The following is a 25,141-nucleotide window of genomic DNA, read 5'->3' as shown; positions in this document are numbered from 1 at the left end:
TGACAGGTAATTTTAAAGTTGACCAAAAGATCCTTCGAGTTAGGATGGATAATGTGAAGTTGGGATTGAAATTATGAAGTGATGGAGCAGGGGAAGAAAAGAATTTTTTTTAAATTAAAGGACTGAATTAGCACAAATTAACTGCTGTAAATTGTCCCTGGTGGAGGTGGGTGGTGAGAGGGTTGTTAATGTGCATGTGGGAGATCAGGTTAAGAGAAGTAGATAGTGGAATTATATTGATGGGTTTTCTGGAAATGCCATGTTTAATGAGTCCATTGCAGCTCTGTTGGTAGCACACTCGGCTCTGAGTCGGAAGGTCAAAGTTTTAATTTGCACTCCAGAGACATGAGCAGAAAAAAAATCTCAGCTGCCTCTCTAGTTCAGTCCTGATGGAGTGCTGCATTGCTGGAGGTGCTATCCTTTAGATGAAATGTTCAACTGAGACCATCTCAAATGCATGTGAGGATTCAACGAAACTGTTATGAGGAGCAGTTGGGAAATTAATCCCACTGTCCTGGTCAGAATATATCCTTCTGTGAACTGTGCTGGAACAAATTATTTGTACTAAAGCTAGGAAGCTGCCCATATTTCCCTGTTGATCTCCACATTTCTAATGATGGTATGGACCTAGTTAGTAGTACAAGAGTCATTACAGATGCTGGAAATCTGAAGCAATAAACACAGTGTGCTGGAGGAGCTCAGTATTTTGGGCGGCATCTACAGATAGGAATAAACAGCCAATGTTTCGGGCTGAAATCCTTCATCAGAATCAGAATTAGTTTTATTATCATGAAATTTGTTAATTTTGCAGCAGCAATTCAATGCTATACATAATATAGATTTAAAAAAACAATAATAAATAACATTTAATGAATAGATTAAAAGTCATGCAAAAACAGGAATAATATATATTAAAAATTGAGGTACATATTTCACCTCATTTCCATAGTGCCTGACAAAATAGAATGGGGGGGGGACAATCAATTGTTCAGAGATAGAACACAGTAACAGGCCCATTGAGACTGTCCCATCCAATTCCACTCATGTGATCAATTAACCTACTCATAATTCTTTAGAATGTGAGAGGAAACCCACGTGAGTACGTGGAGAACATACAAACTCCTTTCAGATAGCCACAGATTCGAGTCCCGGGTTGCTGGCACTGTAAAAGCACTACACTAACCGCTGCGCTATTGTGCGGTTCTGCTCACTTTCATGTCACCTTTTCTCTCACGTGCTCATTCTCACTGCTGGATTCCCTTGACACAAACATCCAGGTCAGTATTCATAACCAATCATCCCACTAATGAGGGTGTCTTTGGAATACGTGGAAAAAAATGAAAACATTGGAGAAATTCCATGTAGTTACAAGGAGAATTTAAAACATCGCACACATTGGATGTCAGAACTGAATTGGATGCCTGACTGAACTCTGGCTGTGAGATAGCAATACTCCCTGCAATGTCTGTCTGTGCTGCCACCTGCCCCTGCCCTGCGTCAGTAGCTGCTCGGTGGAGTCCAATGTGGCAGTGAGAAACTCTGCAAGCTTCCTAATTCTCAAGATAGGAAATAACCCCACTGAGCTTGCACCAGGTTAAACTAGAAAGGAGCACAGCAATTCCCTGTAAAGAAATGGGAGATATTGGCTGATGGGGAAAGAAAATGAAAAGGTTTGTTTTCTTACTTAATGAAGTAACATTCACTTTTTTCTGTGTGTACTTTTAATTGTTTAATAGTTCCTCTAAAGACTCCCACCATCCAGATCATACTCTCTTCTCCCTACTACTATCAGACAGAATGTACAGAATCCTTAGGTTCCACATCACCAGGTTCAGGAGCAGTTATTACCCTACAACTATCAGGCTCCTGAACCAGCGAGGATAATGTCATCACCACTAGTATAACTGACTCTACTCCCTACAGACTCACTTTCAAGGACTCTTCACAATTCATGTTCTCAGTATTTTTTTTTATTTCCACACGTTTTATTTTGCACATTGATGGTTTGTCAGTCTACTTCTATATATATTTATGTAAAGTCAGTTGTATTTCTTCCTTTTCTTGCAATGCCTGCAAGGAAATGAATCTCAAGGTAGTACAGTGATTTCTGGTTAAGTGGGACACATCAGGACCAGTACATTTTAGCCCAGTTAAGCAGCTGCTCCAATTAACTGAAGTTTCAAGAAGATAGTTAAAAAGGTATAAAAAGCACTAACTACATTTGACTGAGTAACAGATTTTGTATTTCAATGAAAAACAGAACAAATTAGCACATTATCAATACTACTACACTACCATAAAACTGTATTAATTCCTAATATTTATCAACAGAGGAATTCATCCAGTGTAGGATGCTGTGTGCTTTTGATTGATTGTAAATGAACAAAATCAGCGCAGACACCTAGTGTAGGTATAGATAATGAACTGCCTTCATACAATCCTTTTTGCAATGAAGAATCCTCTCAAATCTCCTCAAAGCACAGATGGATCTTGGTAGCGAGGGATCGTGATAGAGAGTCATACAACTTGGAAATAGGCTCTGTGGCCCACCTAGTCTATGACATCCAAGATTCCCATCTGCCCGAATTGGAACATATCCTTCTAAACCTTTCTAATCCATTTACCTGCCAAAGTATCTCCTAAATAAGTAAATAAATCTACCTTCTAAATATAGTTAATGTACCTGCCTCAATCACTTCCTCTAGCAAATCATTACATATAGCATACAGGCCACCTTCCAGGGTTGCCCCTCAATTATCTATTACATTTTCCCCCTTGCACCAAAAAACTCTGTCCTCTGGTTTTTAATTCCCAAACCCTGGAGAGAAAAAAAAGACTGTGTGCATTCAACTTATCTATATCCCTCATAATTTTACATGCCGCTATAATACTGATAATACTCCCCATATTTGCCCGTACTCCAATGACTAAAGTCCCAACCTTCTCAACCTCTCTCAACAACTCAGTCCCTCAAGACCCAGCTGCATCTTCATAAGTTTCCTTTGCACTCTTTCCAGCTTACTATTATCTGTTGTATAGTCTTGGATTCTTTTCTGCTACAGTCTGTAGAGTAAAACTTAGGTAATACCATTGCTCACTGATCTAGTTGTTCCTGTACTATTTGGGTAAAATAGCAAGCAAACTTTGGTGATGTCTGTTGCTGTTTGGATAACATGCTACTCTTTAAAGGTTGCAATGTATTTTTAATTATAAAGAGATCCAGGATCATGTGGAGGGGGCAGAAACATGGAATCGAGGCCAAAAGATCAAGTTCTAAAATAATTGATAACTCTTTCCTTAGTTCTGCTATTTTCCAATCTCCATATGGCACGTTAATATTCTGAAAATACTGGAATGGATCCAGTCACCTTTGTTAACAAAAATGAAAATCAGGTGTTCTGGAAGAGCACTACATCTAATTCACACAGCCTCTGGCTGAGATGAAAACTGCTTCCTTCTCTCGGAGAGTATAGTTTTACTTTTATGGAGAATACGCGTCTTCTGGTAATAAAGATTTTTTTTTCAAAGTGAAAAATGTTAAACCTTTGATGAATCAAGCACGTAGATTAGGTGGGAAATTGGGGCTGATGTTAAGGATCAGATTGGACATAATATGACTGAAGAGTAGAGAAGGCATGACTCGATGGGCTATTGTAGCTCCTAATACTTACGTTGTACAATTTTACATCAAATATTGCAGATATGAAAATACATGCATGCATTGCCATTGTTAAAATGCATTTGAGGAGTGTATGTGCATGTTGGCAAGTTTGCATAAGATGGCTTAAAAATTGCAAGATTGCACATATCACTGAGTGATTTCCAAGATAATCTTAGAGGCCATGTAGTGAACCACTGGAGTCATTTGCAAATGATCAAATCATTTTGAGAGCTTGTGCATCATTGCCAGGCCACGTTAGTTTTTGTGATCAATTTTGAGGCAATGTTCACAATTTAAATATTGATTTTAATGTCATAAAGTGCCAAGGTGAGTACTGAATTCTGACAGCCAAGCATGACACTACTATACCCTTATGTCTTATCTGGGCTTGTTACCATATGAGTGCTTCCATTTCTAAGGGGCTCTAGGTGCGAAGATACATTTCACTGCACTGAGCAGAAGTAGAAAGTGAATGAAGTCAGATACAGGGAGGAAGGTTATTGAAGGCAAAGGTTTTAAGGTGATGTATTTAATGATAGGCTTGTCAATCTTGCTAAAAGTCTTTTTGCCATCCTTCACTCACTCAACGTCTAGCCAAGAAAAACTTCTCTTCCGTATTTGGTCAAACAGCTCAATTTGCTGATAATTTACAGAGGCAACAACTGCTGAATATGCTTGAAAATAAGTAATAGCTTAACAGTTCAATATGCCATCTTTGCTTTTAAATTATCAGCCTTGTTGTTTTATCCCAGGCACATAGACCTCGTGTGCTTGTTAGCCGAAATGAATTACTTCAGAATTAAAGGGCAGCCAGTTCTAGAGTTGAGCAGCAGGAAGCAAAGGGCATTTAGAATTAGAAGTAGGTTTTAACTCTACTCACTATGCTATTGCTGTACCTACTGCTAGCATTACAGCACGGAAGCAGCACTGAACCCACACCCAGGAGATTCTTGTTTAAATTTTAATTAGTTCTTAACATAACCATAAATAATATAAACACACAGGATTATAAACCTGGGAGCACCACTGAAAAAGAGAAAAAACAATAGAAAAGTAGCATAATCCCTTACCAATGAGAGAGACTGGTTACTAATCAAAACTAAATTAAAATAAAATGAAGTCAGGATTCCAAAACCTTACATGTTTAAAAATGCTGTGCTCGAAGGAACTTAAAAACATGTTAATTTTTATGAAATGGGCATAAATATAACAGTACTACAACTGTGCTTGAACTGAAATGTTCCACAGAAGTTATCATAGAGATTTTTTATTCTCTGAATGTTGGAAACGTGATGCTTTATTGAATTGTTTTGCTGTTGCTCCATTAAAGGAGAAAATCAGAGAGGATCTTCCCAAATGGGGTTAGTGTATCTCCATGACTGACCATTTATTAAACAGCTTCCAGAGCAGTATCCCAGATGAGAGAGCAGAAAAATAACAAGTGGTAATACTTTCATCTTTATTAATATTTAAAACATTTACCTATAAAGCAGTTGTAATATAGTTTTGAATAGTAGACAATAACTATTTGCAAAAGTGCTTCTGTTTTCACTCACCTTGCAGGTTAATTGTGACTCAGAAAAGAAAGTACTCTTGCCTCTGACTCAGGAAGATGTGGGCTGAAATTGCACTCCGGAGACATGAACACAAAACTTTTCAGTACTGTTGGAGCACTGCTCTGCTGATAGCACCTTTCCAATGAATTGTTAATTGCTGTCAGCCCTTTAAAGTGAAATTATCTGTCATGATCCTATGTTTGGAAGCTTGCTGTGTGCAAAATGTATTGCTGTCTTCTCTACATTTCAACAGTCACTGTAGTTCTCCAAGTCTGCTTTGACTGAACACAATTAGTCTACCATCCCCATCAAGGACATATAGTATGTACAGAAAGATGCTGGTAAACCAAAGGATCCCACCCACCCTGCTTATGGACTGTTTGTCCCACTCTTATCAGGGAAGAGCCTATGCAGCTTTCTCACCAGGATCACTAAACTCAAAAACAGTCTCTTCCCTAAGCTGTCAAGCTAATCAACACCTTCACCCATTAATCCATCCCACCATCCCTACATAGACCTCACCTAGCATCAATTAATCCACCCCACCATCCCTACATACACCTCACCTAGCATCAATTAATGTACATGCAATCAGTCTTTGTATATAACAGTTTCTTGTTTCTTTTATATGATTGCTGTTATATTTATTTCTTATTTTTTTTTCATTGTGCTCTTTATGCGTGTTGTGTTTTTAATGGTTGCATCAGATCTGGAGTAACAATCATTTCATTCTCCATTACATTACTGCACTGAGGAATGACAATAAACAATCTTGAATCTTGAAAGCCATGAAAGTCTTGAGGTTATGAAAGGTGCTTTAGAAATGCAAGTCTCTTTTATCCCAGAGTTTACCAAATGCTCCTTCCTGTATTTCTGTCTTCTAGATTCTACTGCAGTCCTGTTCTGTTCATGGACCTGCTGAATCTTCCTGACCAGTTTACTTTGTGTTGGATTAACATGTATGGATATAACAATACTAATTAGATAACTGCAAAATATTATCAATGTATTGTATTTGATTAGGTGACATTTATGGAACCTAGAAGTGTGCAATCAGATCGTTCTCTCTCAGGAATCTGAGTCTGCCCTGTGTTGTAAACAGAACACAACTACTTTATATTTCTTATTAAATTTGAATGTACAGTACTGTATTTGTTTAAATGGTCTCTTAATAGTTTTGCCCTTGATACATTTCATTTTCTTTTGATTCCCCTTTTCTGTATTTTTCCATTCCTATTTATCTCATTTTCTTTCCTTCTTTCCCAGTACACAAAAATTTTTCATGAGTTAAAGCACAAGGAAGGTTATAGTTTGTAAAGGGACAGTTGATGGAAGGTGATCTGTGAGGTATCAAAACGTGTCAAAATCTAACACACTGGAGAGGACTTTAATCAAAGTAGTAAAACCTTGAAGTTTCAAATGAATCTCCTCCCCTGGTTTCATACCAAGATTCAGGGCCATTCCATTTCTCAATTCTCTGTATACCACTTGAGAAAAACTAGGTGCCTGTATGGAACAGGACAAGGAAACAAATGGGGCCACCTTACTTTAGCTCTCTGGATCTGCAGCCTGAAAGAAGGGCTGCGACTATAACTTTGAGCACTGACCTGATCTTTGTACAAGTGAAATTTAAGACCAGATTTTTTTTCTCTTGTCTTGAAGCCACACTCCCATTATCAATACCATTCTGTACCTGCAAAAGCAATCAATAGGAGGGGGTATATCTCCTCCACATCACTTAAACTCATTGAATTGTTAGAGTAATGGGAGACAAGAATTATGCCAGGAGAACAGCTGGTATGAGCAGATAAATCCTCAACAGCTGCTCTTAACTGTTTTTTTTTCATTGGGACTTGACAGACTGGGAGAGATATAAACTTATTATGTGAGCTTAGTGCTCTTCAAAGCCTGAGAAAAGCTTAGAGCAGTAAATGTAGTTTTTTTTTTCTTGCACAGTATCTAGAGTTTACATTTGGACATTAGGGAGGTGGCCTCTGACCACTGTAAGTAAATTGTACACTATTAAGTGCTATTTTAATGGCCACATTTCAACAGGGCACTTCACTTAAAGTTTAGCTTCTTTGGGGACATTTGTCAAGTAGGACTCAGGCAAGAACATACTCGAAATAATTTCTGATTCATAACAGAAATGCTCTTGTGGCAACATTCAAATCAGAAAGCTTTTTTTTTAGAACTATTCTTTTCTATGTTAACAGTGCAGCACAAACACAGGTAGTTATGGGAAGCTGGGAGTTGGAGGCTGTAACAGATTCTCTTAACTTGGATGATGTTTGAGGTTAACTGTAAGGTGGGTTACTGTGTTACTGATGAGAACACATAGCTCTTTTTTTTTGTACATAAACCAGTGTTGAAGATGGCACAATTATGAATACACTTAAGGCAATGTAAATTGAAATCCCTTTCACTGACTGTGTTTAAAAATAAAATATATGAGAATACCTTGAAAACTAAGCTCAAATAGCCATTACTTTCTGACTAGACTTGCTGAACTTTGTTTTTCTTTCTGATTTGAAAATCTAAATGGGAAAAAATAAATGAGCTATTGAGTGAATTAGAACAGAAGTTGGAGACGGAGGCTGAGTGTTGTCCTCTTCTGCAGTTCAAGTCGGCCCATCACAGGAAGGATATGGAGGCTTTGCAGAGGGTGCAGAAGAGCTTTACCAGGATGTTGCCTTGCTTAGAGGATATGATCCATCAGGAGAGATTTGACAAACTTGGATTGTTTTCTCTAGTGCTTCAGAGGCTAAGAGGAGAGCTGATAGAATTTTGTAAGATTGTGAGAGGCATAGATAGAGTAGATAATCGGAATATAGGGTAGAAATGTCAAATACTGGAGGATATGCATTGCAGGTGAGAGGGGGAGGTTTAAAGAAGATGTGCTGGGCAAGCTATTTACAGGGAATGGTAGAAGTATTGTGGTAGGGGTAGTGAAAGTGGTAGCGGATGCTCGGGGTACTGATAGTAGCAGATATGACAGCTGACAAACCAAATGAAATCTCCTCAAACTCTGAATGAACAAATGTACAAATGTACCCTGGAGAGCATTCTGATTGGCTGCATCACTGTCTGGTATGGAGGGGCTAATGCACAAGACTGAAGTAAGTTGAAGGAACACGTAAAATTAGTTAGCTCCGTGACAGGTACTAACCTCTGTAGTATCCAAGATATCTTCAAGGAGTGGTGCCTTAGGAAGCCGGTGTCCACTATTAAGAATCTCCACCACCCAGGACATGCCCCCTTCTCATTGTTACCATCGTGAAGGAGGTACAGAAGCCAGAAAGCACGTATTCAATAATTCAGGGACAGTGTCTTCCCCTCTGTCATCTGATTTCTAAATGGACATTGAACGCATGAACACTACCTTACTACTTCAAAAAATTTTTTGGACTACTTATTTTAACTTAACTATTTTTAGACATTTATTTATTTATCTATCTATTTATTTTACATGTATTTCATTGTCCTGTTGCTGTAAAGTTAACAAATTTCGTGACATCTGCCAGTGATATTAAACCTGATTCTGATAGTGGTGTTTAAAAGGATTTTAGAAAGACACATAAATATTTAGAGCATGGAGGGATATGGAGAGGTTGAAGAGAGATAAGTTCATTCAGCATCATATTCAGTGTAGACACTGTGGACTGAGGGGCCTGTTTTTGTGCTATATGTTCTGGAATAACAGGATGAGATGAATTAAGTATTGCAAACTTTTGACAATTTAGTGTAAGATGTTGTCTTGCTGATGTAAAATCTCAGCCTATTTATTAAAAAAAGTTTGGTATATTCCCTTTTCTGGGGTAGATTCAGAATCAGAGGGACTTATTTGTCTCCTGCTGTGATCATAATTGATGGCTGTAACTGAACTTCACTATGGCCTGGCTCCAGATATATTTGCAAATTATCCAATGGGTCTGGCAACTGTCAGCATTGCTACTTTGGAGTGTGGATTCCAAATATTATGTTTCAGTACTATTAAAACATATACTTAGACCATAAGACCTGACACAACCTGCAAGTTAGCCTCAAGGGAATCTTGCATGAAGATTTTTAAAAACTTCTCCTTTGCATATCCTGCCCACTATTTCTTCACAAAGAATTCCAGCAGATTTTTCAGGCAAGAAATCACCGTAAGGAAACCATGCTGACTTTGGCTTATTTGTCATGTGCTTCCAAGTACCCTGAAATCTCATCCTTAACAGTGGACTCCAACATCGTTCCAGCCACTGAGGTCAGATTAATTGTCTTATAATTTTCTTTCTTCTGCCTCCCTCCCTTCTTAAAGAGCAAGGTTACATTTGCAATTTTCCAGGACCATTCCAGAATCTACTTTTGTTCTTCATAATAAATAAAACTTGACTTTTATCATTTCTGATAAGCTTGAAGAGCAATGTTTCTTTAATTTGAAAGGCTTTTTCACTGCTGGAAACCCTTATATAGTTTAGAAAATGCAAATTAATTAAAACCATTAACATTATAATGATATGGAGGATGGGATCATAGATTTGCAATGATATGGGATAACATGAGAATTTTGTTTTAATTAGTGGAAATGCTTCTCTCTGAATGACTTTTATATTCTTCCTTTGTTCCGTGGCTATCTGGGAAGTACGAATTTCAGAATTGTATATGGATACATGCTTTGATAATAAATGAACCTTTGAACATTTTAATTTAATAATGATCTGGTGTGTACTTCCTTTAAAGGAGCTAGGTGCAGGTTCATTTGTGGCTTTCAAAGTGAAATTGAATAAAACTGGAAGTAAAATTGTAGGAGAGTCCTGGCGGGAGTATAGGAATGAGATTCATTAGGCTGCTCTGTAGAAAGTTTTATGCACCTGGTATATGAAATTTCATTCTTCTGTGCTTCTTGAATATGCCCTATAACACAATTATCATTTTATTTGTGAGTCTTCTATCTTTGTTTAGGATCAGTAATCTGCAAATCTATGTTGGGCCACATTGACAGTTGTGTGAAATATTGGACAGCTGAGGGTATAGGAATGGGCAGATTGTTGTGGTAATTTTCTTCTTGCTGCGTGAAATAAGGCACAGTAAAATGCCAGACATAGCGAAGAGCATAATGTTTTACTATGTCTTAATTCTGGTAGCAGGGAGGCAGACAGAGTTTTATCCTGCAGAAGAAAGTTAGTTATTGCTAGGGTCAAGATCCAACGATTAGATTTTGATTTAGGTTCCTTTAATATCTGAAACTGTACACAGTATATGACTTGAAATTTGCACCTTTCACAGACATCCACAAAACAAGAGATCCAGCAGAATGAATCATAGAAGATCGAAGCCTCAAAATCCCCCTTCTCAAACTTCAAAGAAGCAACAGCAAAAGCATGAACACCCTCTCCCCTTTTGTGCCAGCAAAAACACTGAGCAAAAACCCTCACCATGCAAGCAACAGCTAAATCCCCCAAAGAGACCTTGATCCAGAGTCTGTCAAGACTACAGTCCATAACTCAGCACTGCAGTATCTCAGAAAGACTCTCTTTCTCCAGTGAAGGAGAGGAGTTACTCCAGCAGCAGCAACAGCAGAGACCAGCAGCTCACTATTTCAATGTTACTACCTTCTCTGTTTCTTCACCAAACCCCAAGCCCCCCCCCCACCTCATCTTGAGGACCAACGGGCTCACACTCTGCTTAAAAGAGAGAGAGAGAGAGAGAGAGGGATCGCTGGAGTACAGGGACCTTCTTCCAATAGCAGCTGGTGATTAGCAAACACACCGCCTGCTGACTCGATGTTTCAGTCTCTCACAATGCTTCAGTTAGCGAAATCAGCAGGGAACTGGGTCGTCCGCGGGGCAGCTCCCTGAGGGCACATGTCTTCCAGGCTGTTCCTGGCATTAGCAAAGCGCGAGGGCACACAGCCTGTCCGAAAACCCACCGCTTGCGAAGAACTGTAGTTTGAATTATAGATCACAGACTCTGACAGAACCCCAACCACCTTGAAAAGAAAGGAAAGACATAAGAGAAGAAAAATGAGATGTTTTATGGATGAACAGGACGAAGTCACCCGAGTCTACAAAAACTGGTGGCGCCATCTTTCCACACTACTGACTGAATTTAATCTGCCTCATTAGAAGATCGACGATACCAAATGAGATCAAAACATCTTCGAAGAAATATATTTCATGCAGGATTAAAGCTGTGTAAAATTAGGACGTCAATCACTTTACTTGTGACAGCAGGCCTCATTATAGTCAAAATATACCACGGATGCCAAGCTTAGAAAAGTTGACTTGTTACGACAGAGAATGCCATGTCAGCTTTGGCTCTCTGTAAGAGTAAATCTGTAGTTCCATCCACTGGAACTTTTTCTGTAGCCTTGCAAGCTTTTCTTCCCAAATCACTCTTGAAAGCCACAGAGGAACATATCTCCATCCCATCATCAGAAACTGTATTCCTGATTTAAAGCACAAGCTATACAAAAATATTTTTCCTCACAGTAATTCTGGAATTTTTGCTCTCAAGATTATATATACCTGTGACCACTTGTCTTCAACCCCTCCACTAAAGGGAACAGTATCCTACTATCTATTCTATTTGAATTCCTTATGCTTTTATGTATGTTTATTAAATCTTCTCCAACAAAAAAACTGGTTCAGCCTCTCTAATTTTGAACCTGTATCATCTCATCCAGGCACCATTCTTATACTGTATAAGGCATTGCAGTAGTGAGGTCATTTAAGTTGAGGCTTGAGTTTGAAAAACCGAAGGAGCACAACAGCATAGGTTTGACAAGAAAACCGTAGATCAACCAACAAGGACAATTTTTACATTGCAGCAGCCAGGTTGACAGCTGTAGAAACCTATGTGCCAGGAATGACAGTTGGTTGGGCTGAAACATCCAGGAAAGTGAGTGAGATGCTTGGAAGAAAAAGGAGTTTGAGGTCAAAAATGTTGAGGCAGAAACAATTAGAAAATCTGGGCATTAACAGCAATTGGAGATGAAGAGTTAGTCACAAAAAGGTAACTAGGTCCAGAAAAATGTTAAGCATGAACAGCCAGGGAAAAATACTGGCCAAAATTATAAGCTGTGACTTAGTACACAGCCAGAAGGAAGCAGGTGGATTCAACAAATAGCCAGGGTGGGTAGCTTGGGAACATCTATTGGGCATGGACATAGGTAGTAGGAGTTAGAAAATAAATATCATAATGGGAGGATGCGAGGATTGTAGGGAAAAAGAAAGACCTTCAATTATACCGTGCTTTCATGAGAATGCCCCAAAATGCTTTCAGGGCCATAAAGTTCTAATTACTATAATTACTATTTTGATGCAAGAAGTTAAGAAGGCAATATGTGCACAGGATTTATCAATCAAGAAAAATATGACAAAGACCAGTATGTTTTTGTTGGTATCAATGGGGATGAGAATTAATATCAAACAGGACATAGGAAAAGATCTTATATGTTTCAGGAGGTAAACGGACCTTAAACATCCAAGATGTTTGAGGAGGTAGGTGAGGTGTCAAATTAACACCTTATTTAAAAGTGTGCTCTTGTACCCCATTAGGGAGATGCAATTGTAGGTATGCATTTATATAATATGCTGCTATTGACTTTCTTTTGTCATGTGCATGGTCTGTGGATGAGCAAGTACACAAGATTTGCTTTCTTCTCTGTTAATCATAGACCAGTATTGTATAGGCCCTTTGACCCACAATGTTGTGCTGATCTATATAAACCTACTCCATGATCAAACTAGCCATTCCTTCCTACATAGCCGATAATACTCCACTTTTCAGGGTCTGTTAAATGTCATTAATATATCTGCCTCAACTACCATTCCTGGCATTGCATACTAGGCATTTACCACGCTCTTTATTAAAAAAAAACATACCTCTGACATCTCACTAAACTATAGGGTGTTGTCTGGTGTTCACCATTTCTGTCCTGTGATGCCCTGGGAAAAGGCTTTGGCTGTCCACTCTATGCTTCTTATATTCTTATACAATTCTATTGAGTCTCATCTCATCCTCCTTCACTCCAAAGAGAAAAATCCTAGTTTGCTTAACCTTTCCGTTAATCATTAGTGCAATTAGCTTTAATGGTGGATAATTTATCCATGATAAAACCATGATTATTTTTATTTGTGTTATTCATCAGGCAGCACCACTGATTCCTAGAGCAGTAGTTGCCAGAGTCTGACTAATAAATTTGGGAATTCTTTGCTCACACAAATGTCCCAAAAATATCCAGCACTTTCCTGATGAAACGCCAGTAATTTTATGCAGATCTCCCTACATTTACCAGCAAAATATTATGGTAAAATAGCAATGAATGCATAAGAAGGTAAAAATACTGGTGACACTCTGACATAAAAATGCTTTTTTCTCTATAGTTAACAAACAAGTGAGCACAGGTCAGATGATGTTTGAAGTCGATGTACTTTCAACAGTATGAATGATAGAAAATTAATGTTTCTAATCAATGATCTATTTTCACATTATATTTTGAGCGATACATTTGTTTTATTATTGTGTTGAACTAACAAATCCAATATGAAGTTGAATCTGGCAAAGAAAGTATCCATCTGATATGGTTAGACATCCATGAATACACAGAAGTTTTGCTTACAGCAAATAGATATGGGTCAGACCACATATTGACAGTGTATCTTCTTCAGATCACTGAGAAGTAATAATCAAAATCAGGTTTATCACTGACATATGTTGTGAAATTTTGTTCTTTTGTGACAGCAGTACAGTGTAATACATAAAGCATTTCTGTGAGCTACAATAAGAAATATATAGTGAGGTAATGTTCATGAACCATTCAGAAATTTGATGGTGGAGAGAGAGAAGCTGTTTGTAAAACATTTGAGTGTGTGTCTTCAGGTTCTTGTACCTCCTCTTTAATGGTGGCAATGAGAAGGAGGCATGCCCTGGATGGTGAGGATCCTTAAAAATGGATGCCGCTTTTCTGAGGCAACACCATTTGAAAATGGTGGGAGGCTAAAGCCCATGATAATGCTGGTTATGTCTACATCCCTCTACAGATTTTCTCACACATACACATTGGTTTCTCTATACTAAGTGTTGATACAACCATGCAGAATGCTCTCCACAGTAAATAGTGATAGAGTCATAGAGAAGCATAGCACAGAAACAGGCCCATCGGCCCATCTAGTCCATGCTGAAACCATCTAAGCTGCCTACTCCCATCAAGCTGCACCAGGACCATAACGCTCCATACCCCTACTGAAACTTTTCTTAAATGTTGAAATCAAACATGCATGCACCACTTGTGCTGGCAGCTCATTCCACACTCTCACTCTGAGTGAAGAAGTTTCCCCTCATGTTCCCCTTAAACTTCTCACCTTTCATCCTTAACCCATGACCTCTGTTTATAATCCCACAAAAATCCCAGTTGAAAAAGCTTGCTTGCATTTACTCTATCGATATCCTTCATAATTTTGTATACCCCTATCAAATCTCCATTCAATCTTCTACATTCTAAGGAATACAGTCCTAAGCTATTCAGTCTTTCCTTATAACTCAGGTCCTCAAGAATTGACACCATCCTTGTAGATTTCCTTTGCACCCTTTAAACCTTGTTCACATCTTTCCTATAGATAATTGACCAGGCACATAATACTCCAAATTAGGCCTTACCAATGTCTTCTACAACTTCATCATAACATCCTATCTCCTGTATTCAAAACATTGATTGATGAAAGCCAATAGCTTTCTTTACAACCATACCTACCTGTGACACCATTTTCAATAAATTATGAACCTGTATTCCCAGATCCCTTTGTTCTTCCATACCTTTCATTCACTGTGTAAGACTTAGCCTGGTTGGTCCTACTGAAGTGCAAACCTCACACTTGACTGCATTAAAATCCATCTGCCATTTTTCAGCCTTTTTTTTTTTTAGCTCTTGCAGATCCACGATAGCCTTCCTCGCTGTCCACTACACCCCCAATCTTGGTGTCATCCGCAAATTTGCTGATCCAGTAAACCACATTATCTTCCGGATCAGTGATGTAGATGACAAACAGAAAGAACCCAGCACTGATTTCTGTGACACACCACTAGTTACAGGACTCCAGTCAGTGAGGCAACCATATACTACCACTCTCTCTGGCTTCTCCTGTAAAATCAATGTCTAATCCAATTTGCTACCTCATCTTGAATGCCGAGCAACTAAACCTTCTTGACCAACCTCCCCTATGGGACCTTGTCAAGCGCTTTGTTAAAGTCCATGCAGACATCATCTAATGCCTTGACTTCATCCACTTTCCTGGTAACTTCCTTGACCATCTCTATAGGATTGGTTAGACATGACCTACCATGCGTGAAGCCACGCTGACTATCTTTAATCAGTTCATGTCTATCCAAGTATTTATATATCTGGTCTCTTAGAATACCTTCCAATAACTTTCACACAATTGATATCAGACTCACTGACCTATAATTTCTTGGTTTATGCTCAGAGTTTTTTATAAACAGTGGAACAACTTTGACTACTGTCCAATCCTCTAATACTCTCCTTTCACTAAGGAGTCATTAAATCTGTAGAAATTTGCCTGGAGTCTTTGGTGACACACCAAACCTTCTCAAGCACATGCTGAAATATTGCTGCTGACATGCCTTTTTCATGATTTTATTGATGTGTTGGGACCTGGATAAAGATGTTGATGTATTCTGGAGGTACAGAGGCCAATTTACAAAGATCTAAAATGGTTGGAGTAATCGAATGGAAAAAGTGTCTCTAACAAAGGAGGTGCAAGGCACTCCTTCCTCCACTAGCCTGCAGGTTACCCTTGGGCAAGGTGTAGCACCTGCTTAGCTCCCCCTCCCCAGACCAGTGTCAAGTGAAGCCATAGGAGCAGGTGGAGGATGGTCATATGAGCAGCTGGTGCATATCACAAGTCCTGGTTATGCCACCACTGAAGCCAGGCTATCTCTGAAGAGTATTGATAATGGCTGGGGTCATCTGTCTTGTAAAGACACTGCCCAGAAGAAGGCAATGGCAAACCAGCTCCATGGAAAAATTTGCCAAAAACAATCATGGTCATGGAAAGACCATGATCGCCCACATCGTACGACATGGAACATAATGAATGATTGAACAAATTGAATGGGAACACAGAAATATCAAGCATTGAAAGAAAGCATTCAGCCCATCATGCTCTTGCCATCCTAAAATAGACTTTAGGTTGATTCCACTTTGCAGCTCTCCATCCACGTGTTTTCGCTCTACAAGCACATACACAGTTTATTTTAAATGGAAATATTGATGTCAGAATTTTTCAATTTGAGAAGAGACAGTAAAGTGGCAATTAGTATTGTGAATGATATGGAAAAAAAAACTATCCTGGAGACTATATGATGAGAATGGTACCAAGGTAAACCAAAAACAGCTTATCAATAACAATATCAGTTTCATTATTGAGAGAATGCTTTAGATCTGGAACGGGATAGTGAACATCATTTGGGTGTATTTGAAATTGCTGAGTTTGGATCTAGAAAGATGGGCCTCACATATTACTATCAAATGAGTAGCAAGAACAGAAGTGGAAGACCTCATTAGGCACTAAATTTACAGATGTGGTGCCACCTTGCAAGGTATTTGTGCGTTGACAGACTCACATTTGGTATCTGGTCTAAAAGGCTATAGGTCCTGTTCAACCAACACAGGATGCAATAATACCATGAGCATTTCATGTTAACCAAATGCAAGTTCCAACTCAGATTGGGAAACAGTCTGCAAAACAAATATTCAGAATATTTTTAGTTTTTCAGAATATTTTTAGTTAGTCCTGACGAAGGGTCTCGGCCTGAAACGTCAACTGTACCTCTTCCTAGAGATGCTGCCTGGCCTGCTGCGTTCACCAGCAACTTCGATGTCTGTTGCTTGAATTTCCAGCATCTGCAGAATTCCTGTTGTTTCAGAATATTTAGGGTTTCCAAAGCTTCAGAAAGCACTGTAATTTTGTTGCTTATAGAAAAATGGTCAACCATCTGAGTTAGTTCGGGATTAATCAATGTTTGTCTTGGCGTTTCCTTAAAGCTCCGTTGTTGAACTGACAATGTAAAATATGTTCCCCAAAAATATACCTCAACTCCAGCAGCTTATAGCAGAAGCATAGGCATTAGAATTCACAGTGGCTTAGAGAAATATGATATGGAAGCAGGCTCTTCAGCCCATTGAATTCATGCTAACCATCAACTTTCCATTGACAGTGGAAAGAAGCAAGACTTTTCACAGCAATCAATGTTGAGTGAATCTCGTAAAAATGTAAGCATAAATGCTCACATCCTTCAAACAAAATTCCTTGAAGTGATTGCACTTAAATATGTTTCAACAGCTTCATCCAGCTTTCCAACAGAGTTTGTGACAAACTCTTTAATAATTATTGCAAATGATGGTCCTCTGTCCTGCACGGACAGTTCATTTAGGCCACGAGCTAGGAATATTTATTTATTTTAAACTTTGATCGTAGATGTTCGAGCCTTACCAGCCTCCAATGCAAAGTGTCTGAGCCAAGTTGCCAGTGAGCACAAAACCAATGATTAAGAACACACTAGACAATAAGACATTTCACTGTTGATCTTGCTTCCATTCCCACACCATATTTAAAGTGTACACAAGATGGAAGTTACATGAAAATTGCAGCCAATTTATCCAGTATATTGCGATGTGAATAAGCAATAAAATAATGCCATGAACTATCTCTCTATTGTCTAAAACAGGCTCTGAAAGACTCATCCTGATGTAGGGTCTCGGCCCAAAACATCTGCTCTTTGATCCTATTAATGAATGCTGCCCGACCTGCTGAGTTCCTCCAGCGTTTTGTGTGTGTTGCTCAAAGGCCTCTCTTGGAATTGCATCATGGCTATGCCATATGTTTCAGAGCACGTGAGAAATATCACAGAACCTCACTGAGACATATAGATAGTCAAGCACTGTAGATAGCGATAGTTACTGTATACTTTTGGGTGCTGGGGTTGAGATAGGTCACTACCAAAGGAGGTGTAAGGCCCTCCTTCCCTCTGCTAGCCTGTAAGGCACCCTTGGGCAAGGTGTAGCTCCTGCTTAGCCTCCAACCCTGCACAATCAGGGTTACGTGAAGCCATGGGATCAGGTGTTGGATGATCACATAGCAGCTGGTGCACATTACAAGTCCTGGTTCAGCAGCCACTGATGCCCGGCAGACAATCTCTGAAGAGAATTCATAATGGCTGGGATCATCCATCTTGTAAAGACACTGTCCAGAAGAAGGCAATGGCAAACTAGGTCTGTAGAAAAATTTGCCAGGAGCAATCATTGTCAAGAGACAATAATTGCCTACGTCATACAACACAGCATATATTGATGATGATGACTGTATATTTTACAGGGAATATGGGGTATATAGTTTTAGTGTAACCATGAGATGGATGGATCAAATTTCAATAATTTGTGACAAAATGGCATCTTTATTGTCTTAATTTCATGTTCAGTTTTCACATTATTTTTACTGCTGCTGCCTAACTTGCTGAAGGATCAGGTTGGAAATGGATGAATTCCTTGCTGTAGCTCGGTGTACTTCCCAATGCTCTTGAGTATGATTGCACTGTCTCTGTAAGCAGGAAGTGCATCATGTGTATCCTTCTTGTGTTTATGTGCAGGAGCCAATTTCACCCTCACTGAACTGGGAATCTGTGAGCCCTCGCCTCACCGTGGCACAGGTTATTGTCCAGATATGGGGCTCCTGCACCGTGGATATTCCCTGAGCGACGCAGAGTCTGACACCGAAGGAGCCATTTCTCCAGAGCGTGCCATCAGGTTATGGGGGAGGGGCGTGAGATCCAGACGCGGCTCAGGGCTGTCCAGTCGAGAGAATTCAGCCCTCACACTGACCGATTCAGAGAACGAGAAGGAATCTGATGAGGAGACAGGTATGTTAGAAAGCCGGTGTCTGGGAAGTGGAAGATCACTATGCATTGTGGCGTCAACTGTTTCCACCCAAATGGTACACTAAACAAGATAACTTTATAAAATATAACATTGTTCCTGATATTGTGGGAGAATCATCCTTGTTTCATAGTTAAATTTCAAAACAAAATCAGAGTTGAGTGTTAAAGGGACACAGTGAACTGTCAGAGATGAGAAATCATGATACTGACATGAACCAATATCATGTTTCGTAGCTTAAAATTTGAAACATTTGAAAAAATAGGGGTATTCCTGCTTTAAGGATGCAACAGTATATACTACTGATATTTAATTTTGTCCGAGTATATCTAAAACATATCCAGTGTGAAGAGAATCTACCTCTGTACCTCCTAGCAAAGCATAAAATAATTAATGAGTAATTTAACAATTCTGCACCGTAAAAGACTGAATTGCAATAAACTGAGATTAGTACTTTACACGTCTATTCATGATGGGGGTAGACCAGCATGAGATGTTCACATATTGGCCTGCTTATCTTATGATCTTTTTTTTTGCCAAATGGGAATAAAGTTATAGTTTACCTGTATGTTTCCTATTTCAACTTGTCCATTTATTTAGCATATTTAGCATATGGTCATCTTGTGTACTGCCTGCTGAACAAGACAATTATTGAAGTTGGATTTGATTAATGCTCAGTTGTCTTGCAACTTTTGGCCATATCCTTGTGCATATGTTTTTGTTTACACTCTGGAGACTCCATTGATACCATTTTTTTTTGTCCTGATAGAGTCAATGGAAAAATTATTGAGGAATGATGCCTAGCCTAAGAACAAAGATGCAAATGTTGGTGCTGTTTAATTTGACTTAGTAAGGACATGATAGAAGGTTTTAAGTGGATAAATCAATTAAACGAGATCTGGTTAGCAAGGTGATTAGAGATGGAGATGAATTGGTGGCTGACTTAACATGCACAGAAAATGCTTAAGTGCTACAAGTATTTCTTTTCCAGAGGTTTATCATCTTTAGGACAAAGACTTTCCACAAACTGAACATATTACAATTATTTGAATAAAAATGTAATGAGTTCCTATGTGAAAGCAGATATTTACAGTTGAACAGGTTAAGTGTGAGTTTACTGAAAAGGATATAAGCAATGATTGTTGATTTATTGAGAGCCTCCGATTTAAGCCTTGTTCAATCACAGTACAGCTTACGGTGACCAATTAACCCACTAACTGGTGCATCTTTGGACGTTGGGAGGAAACAGATGCACCTGGGGAAAACCCTTAGGGAAGATGTACAGGCAACAGTAATGTCGGAATTGAACTCCAAACTCGGACACTCCAAACTGTAATAGCATTGCACGCAACATGATCTTCTAGACCTTGATAGTTGCTTCAGAAAATTAGAGAATTAAAATATAGTTTTTTTTATTCTCTCTTTCAAGTTTAGGCCAATGATAAATGTGGCTGCACCACACCTGGCCAGGATGTGTTGGGGGCTGGATTTCTTCTCGTGTGTGTCAATCTGGCCCACAAACCTTTCTCATAGAGCAGACCAGAGATGATATAAATTGTGAAAGATTCGGTTTGCACTAATCAAATTTCCTTTGTAAACACATTATTGTTTTGTTATAAGAGCATCTTATTATTTTAACCCAGTTGGCTTCCTCATAACCAAATGCAGATTACAGTCACCAAGAACACTCAAGACCAACTACTACCTCCAGTACTAGAGCGAATGAGCTTAGAGCGTGTATCAGTACTTGGAGCTATGATGTTGTGGCCATTACAGAGACTTGGATGGCTCAAGAGCAGGAATGGTTACTTAGAGTGCCAGGCTTTAGATGTTTCAGAAAGGACAGGGACGGAGGCAAAAGAGGTGGGGGCATGGCACTACTGATCAGAGATAGTGTCACGGCTGCAGAAAAGGAGGAAGTCATGGAGGGGTTGTTTACTAAGTCTCTGTGGATGGAAGTTAGGAACAGGAAGGGGTCAATAACTCTACTGGGTGTTTTTTATAGACCACTCAATAGTAACAGGGACATCGAGAAGCAGATAGGGAGACAGATTCTGGAAAGGTGTAACAATACCAGGGTTGTCATGGTGGGAGATTTTAATTTCCCCAGTATTGATTGGCATCTTCCTAGAACAAGGGGTTTAGATGAGGTAGAGTTTGTGAGGTATGTTCAAAAAGGTTTCCTGACACAATATGTAGATAAGCCTACAAGAGGAAAGGCTGTACTTGATCCGGTATTGTGAAATGAACCTGGTCAGGTGTCAGGACTCTCAGTGGGAGAGCATTTTGGAGACAGTGATCATAATTCTATCTCCTTTACCATAGCACTGGAGAGGGATAGGAACAGACAAATTGGGAAAGTGTTTAATTGGAGTAAGGGGAAATATGAAACTATCAGGCAGGAACTTGGAATCATAAATTGGAAACAGATGTTCTTAGGGAAACGTACGGCGGAAATGTGGCAAATGTTCATGGGATATTTGCGTGACATTCTGCATAGGTACGTTCCAATGAGACAGAGAAATTATGGTAAAGTACAGGAACCATGGTGGACAAGGGCTGTTGAAAATCTAGTCAAGAAGAAAAGAAAAGCTTACAAAAGGTTCAAAATACTAGGTACTGATAGAGATCTAGAAAATTATCAGGCAAGCAGGAAGGAGCTTAAGAATGAAATTAGGAGAGCCAGAAGGGGCCATGAGAAGGCCTTGGTGAGCAGGAATAAGAAAACCCCAAGGCATTGTACAAGTATCTGAAGAGCAAGAGGATAAAACATGAGAGAATAGGACCAATCAAGTGTGACAGTGGAAAAGTGTGAATGAAACCAGAGGAGATAGCAAAGGTACTTAATGAATAATTTGCTTCAGAATTCACTACAGAAAAGGACCTTGACGATTGTAGGGATGACTTACAGCGCACTGAAAAGAGGATGTGCCAGAGCTTTTGGAAAGCATCAAGTTGGGTAAGTCAGCAGGACTGGATGAGATATACCCCAGGCTACTGTGGGAGGCAAGGGAGGAGATTGCTGATCACCAATGTGGACAGGAGAGGTTCTGGGGGACTGGAGGACTGCAGATGTTGTTCCCTTATTCAAGAAAGGGAGTAGATATAGTCCAGGAAATTATAGACCTGTGAGTCTTACTTCAGTGGGTGGTAAGTTGATGGAGAAGATCCTGAGAGGCAAGATTTATGAACATTTGGAGAGGCATAATATGATTAAGAATAGTCAGCATGGGTTTGTCTGACGAGCCTGATCGAATTTTTTGAGGATGTGACTAAACACATTGATGAAGGAAGAGCAGTAAATGTAGTGTATATGGATTTCAGCAAGGCATCTGATAAGGTACCCTGTGCTAAGCTTATTGAGAAAGTAAGGAGGCATGTGATCCAAGGGGACCTTGCTTTGCGGATCCAGAATTGGCTTGCCCACAGAAGGCAAGGAGTAGTTGTAGATGGGTCATATTCTGCATAGATATCAGTGACCAGTGGTGTCCCTTAGGGATCTGTTCTGGGACCCCTTCTCTTTGTGATTTTTATAAATGACCTAGATGAGGAAGTAGAGGGATGGGTTAGTATATTTGCTGATGACACAAAGGTTGGGGGTGTTGTGGATATTGTGGAGGACTGTCAGAGGTTATAGCAGGACATCGATAGGGTGCAAAACTGTGCTGAGAAGTGGCAGATGGAGTTCAACTCAGATAAGTGTGAGGTGGTTCATTTTGATAGGTCAAGTATGATGGCAGAATACAGTATTAATGGTAAGACTCTTGGTACTGTGGAGGATCAGAGGGATCCTGGGGTCTGAATCTATAGAACACTCAAAGCTGCTGCGCAGGTTGACTCTGTGGTTAAGAAGGCATATGGTGCATTGGCCTTCATCAACCGTGGGATTGAGTTTAAGAGCCAAGAGTTAATGTTACAGCTTTATGGATGCTGGTCAGACCCCACCTAGAGTACAGTGCTCAGTTCTGGCCACCTCACTACAGGAAGGATCTGGAAACTATAGAAAGAGTGCAGAGGAGATTTAGAAGGATGTTGCCTGGATTGCGGAGCATGGCCTATGAGAATAGGTTAAGTGAACTTGACCATTTCTTCTTGGAGCAACGGAGGATGAGAGGTGATCTGATAGAAGTGTATAAGACGATGAGAGGCATTGGTCGTGTGGATAGTCAGAGGCTTTTTCCCATGGCTGCAAGAGCTAACACGAGAGGGCACAGTTTTAAGGTGCTTGGAAGTAAGTGCAGAGGAGATGTCAGGGGTAAGTTTTTTTACGCAGAGGGTGCTGAGTGTGTGGCATGAGCTGCCTGCGACAATGCTGGAGGCGGTTATGATAGGGTCTTTTAAGACCCTCCTGGAAAGGTACATGGAGCTTAGAAAAATAGATGGCTATTGGTAATTTCTAAAGTGAGCACATGTTCAGCACAGCATCATGGGCCAAAGGGCGTTTATTGTGCTGTAGGTTTTCTATGTTTCTGTATTTAACTACATAAGCAAGTTTCAAAATATTTTTTCTTTCAGTGTAAATTATGGCTTATTTTTATTTCATAGCGTCATTCAGCAAAGAGGAAATATTTGATTTTAGGGTGCCAAACTGACTCTGTAGAACAGGTACCAATTAGTGCTGCTCTGTCAGAATTCGTTACAGCATTTTTTTTCTCAGTATATTTCCAATTCACTTTTAAATAGTAATGGAATTTGCTTCCATTGTTTTTTCAGGCAATGCATCCTAAATCATTACAAATTGTTGTGTAAAATTAATTCTCCTATCTTGTGTCCATTGGCTACTGAACCTGTCACCAGTAAAAACAATTTCAACCCACTATAATCTAGCATGATTTTGGAATGGTTTATAAATTACTTAGGAAAATTATTTTTAAATCTCAAGATTAAGGGTAAACCTGGGTAGTAGTACATACAATTGTTGACATGTTTTGATTGACTTAGCTTTGTATTGTCATCTCTCATTTAAAATTTAACTTCTGCTATATTACACAGTACATTTTTGGATCGACTGAGATTATCTTTTATACTGTTATAACCCTACCAATAACATCTATCAAGTGAAAACAGACTTAACATTGTTGACTTTTCAGGATTAGGAGTCATCATCTTGAACATTAAATCAGTTGTCCCCTGTATAGTTGCTCTCTATGCATTTTTAACATTCATTATTTTGGTACCTTAGATTTTTAGCATTTGCCATTGCTTCACTTGAGCACTTATGTTAGAACAGAACCTTTTCCTGTAAACACCGCTAATTCACATCACTGATGTGCTGCCTTTCTCTGCTTTATGATGTGTTTCTAAAAGATCACCAAAGTAGCAACTAAATGGAGATCTACGCAGTGCTGTTGGCTTCTGATGAATTGCACTTTGCAGCTTATGCCACCTTTGCCGTTTTGTAACTGAGAGAAACAATCCCAGCATCCATGTCAAGTAGTCATCTCTGGTTGAATGTAATGAGTATGTACATCGCTGCTAAGTTATGGGGTCAAATCAACTTCTGTGCAAATGTGTGGATATCAATCTCAGTCCATGTGAAAGTGAAGGACTATATTAATCCCATTGTGAGGAATGATTGCTTCATTGAGAATTTTAACAAAATTTACCAAGAGCACTTGTGAGTTATTTTCCGGCTGGACTTAGTCCTCAAACTGCTGGAGAACAGTCCAGAAAGAACAGGTGCTGTTTTCTCCCAGTAGGGATTAGTTTTTAGTTCCAAGTGCTCCTGTCACGTTTTTGTCACCCTGCAACCTTATCCTTCAGTCTCTTTGAATTACAGAGGACAGCATGTGTATAAATGTCTCTCTCCAGCAGACTTCTTCATGATCATCATGACTCCAGTATTTCTACTATCTTTTAATGTTTCTTAATTGTACATATGATTTTTTTGTTTTCTATCGCCGAGCAGCAGTTAACCATCTGACTGGCCGATCAGAGTTCTCTTTGGGAACTAGTTGACTTGATCAGCATTTCTGATCTGCCTATTGT

The 25,141-nt window shown here is 39.3% G+C and overlaps 1 protein-coding gene across 1 annotated transcript in view; it reads left to right on the top strand.

The window, feature by feature from the left end:
• The window catches only part of LOC140200982 (teneurin-2-like), an 80,808-nt gene that overhangs the window by 51,291 nt on the left and 4,376 nt on the right, over window positions 1-25,141 (top strand). Inside the window, exon 2 of the mRNA XM_072264620.1 lies at window positions 18,868-19,137. Within this exon, the coding sequence (XP_072120721.1) occupies window positions 18,868-19,137 (270 nt within the window). The remainder of the gene's footprint in view (window positions 1-18,867; window positions 19,138-25,141) is intronic.

This window comes from Mobula birostris, chromosome 7, assembly GCF_030028105.1.
Source record: "Mobula birostris isolate sMobBir1 chromosome 7, sMobBir1.hap1, whole genome shotgun sequence".
Lineage (NCBI taxonomy): Eukaryota > Metazoa > Chordata > Chondrichthyes > Myliobatiformes > Myliobatidae > Mobula > Mobula birostris.
This window is presented reverse-complemented; position numbering and strand designations above follow the sequence as displayed.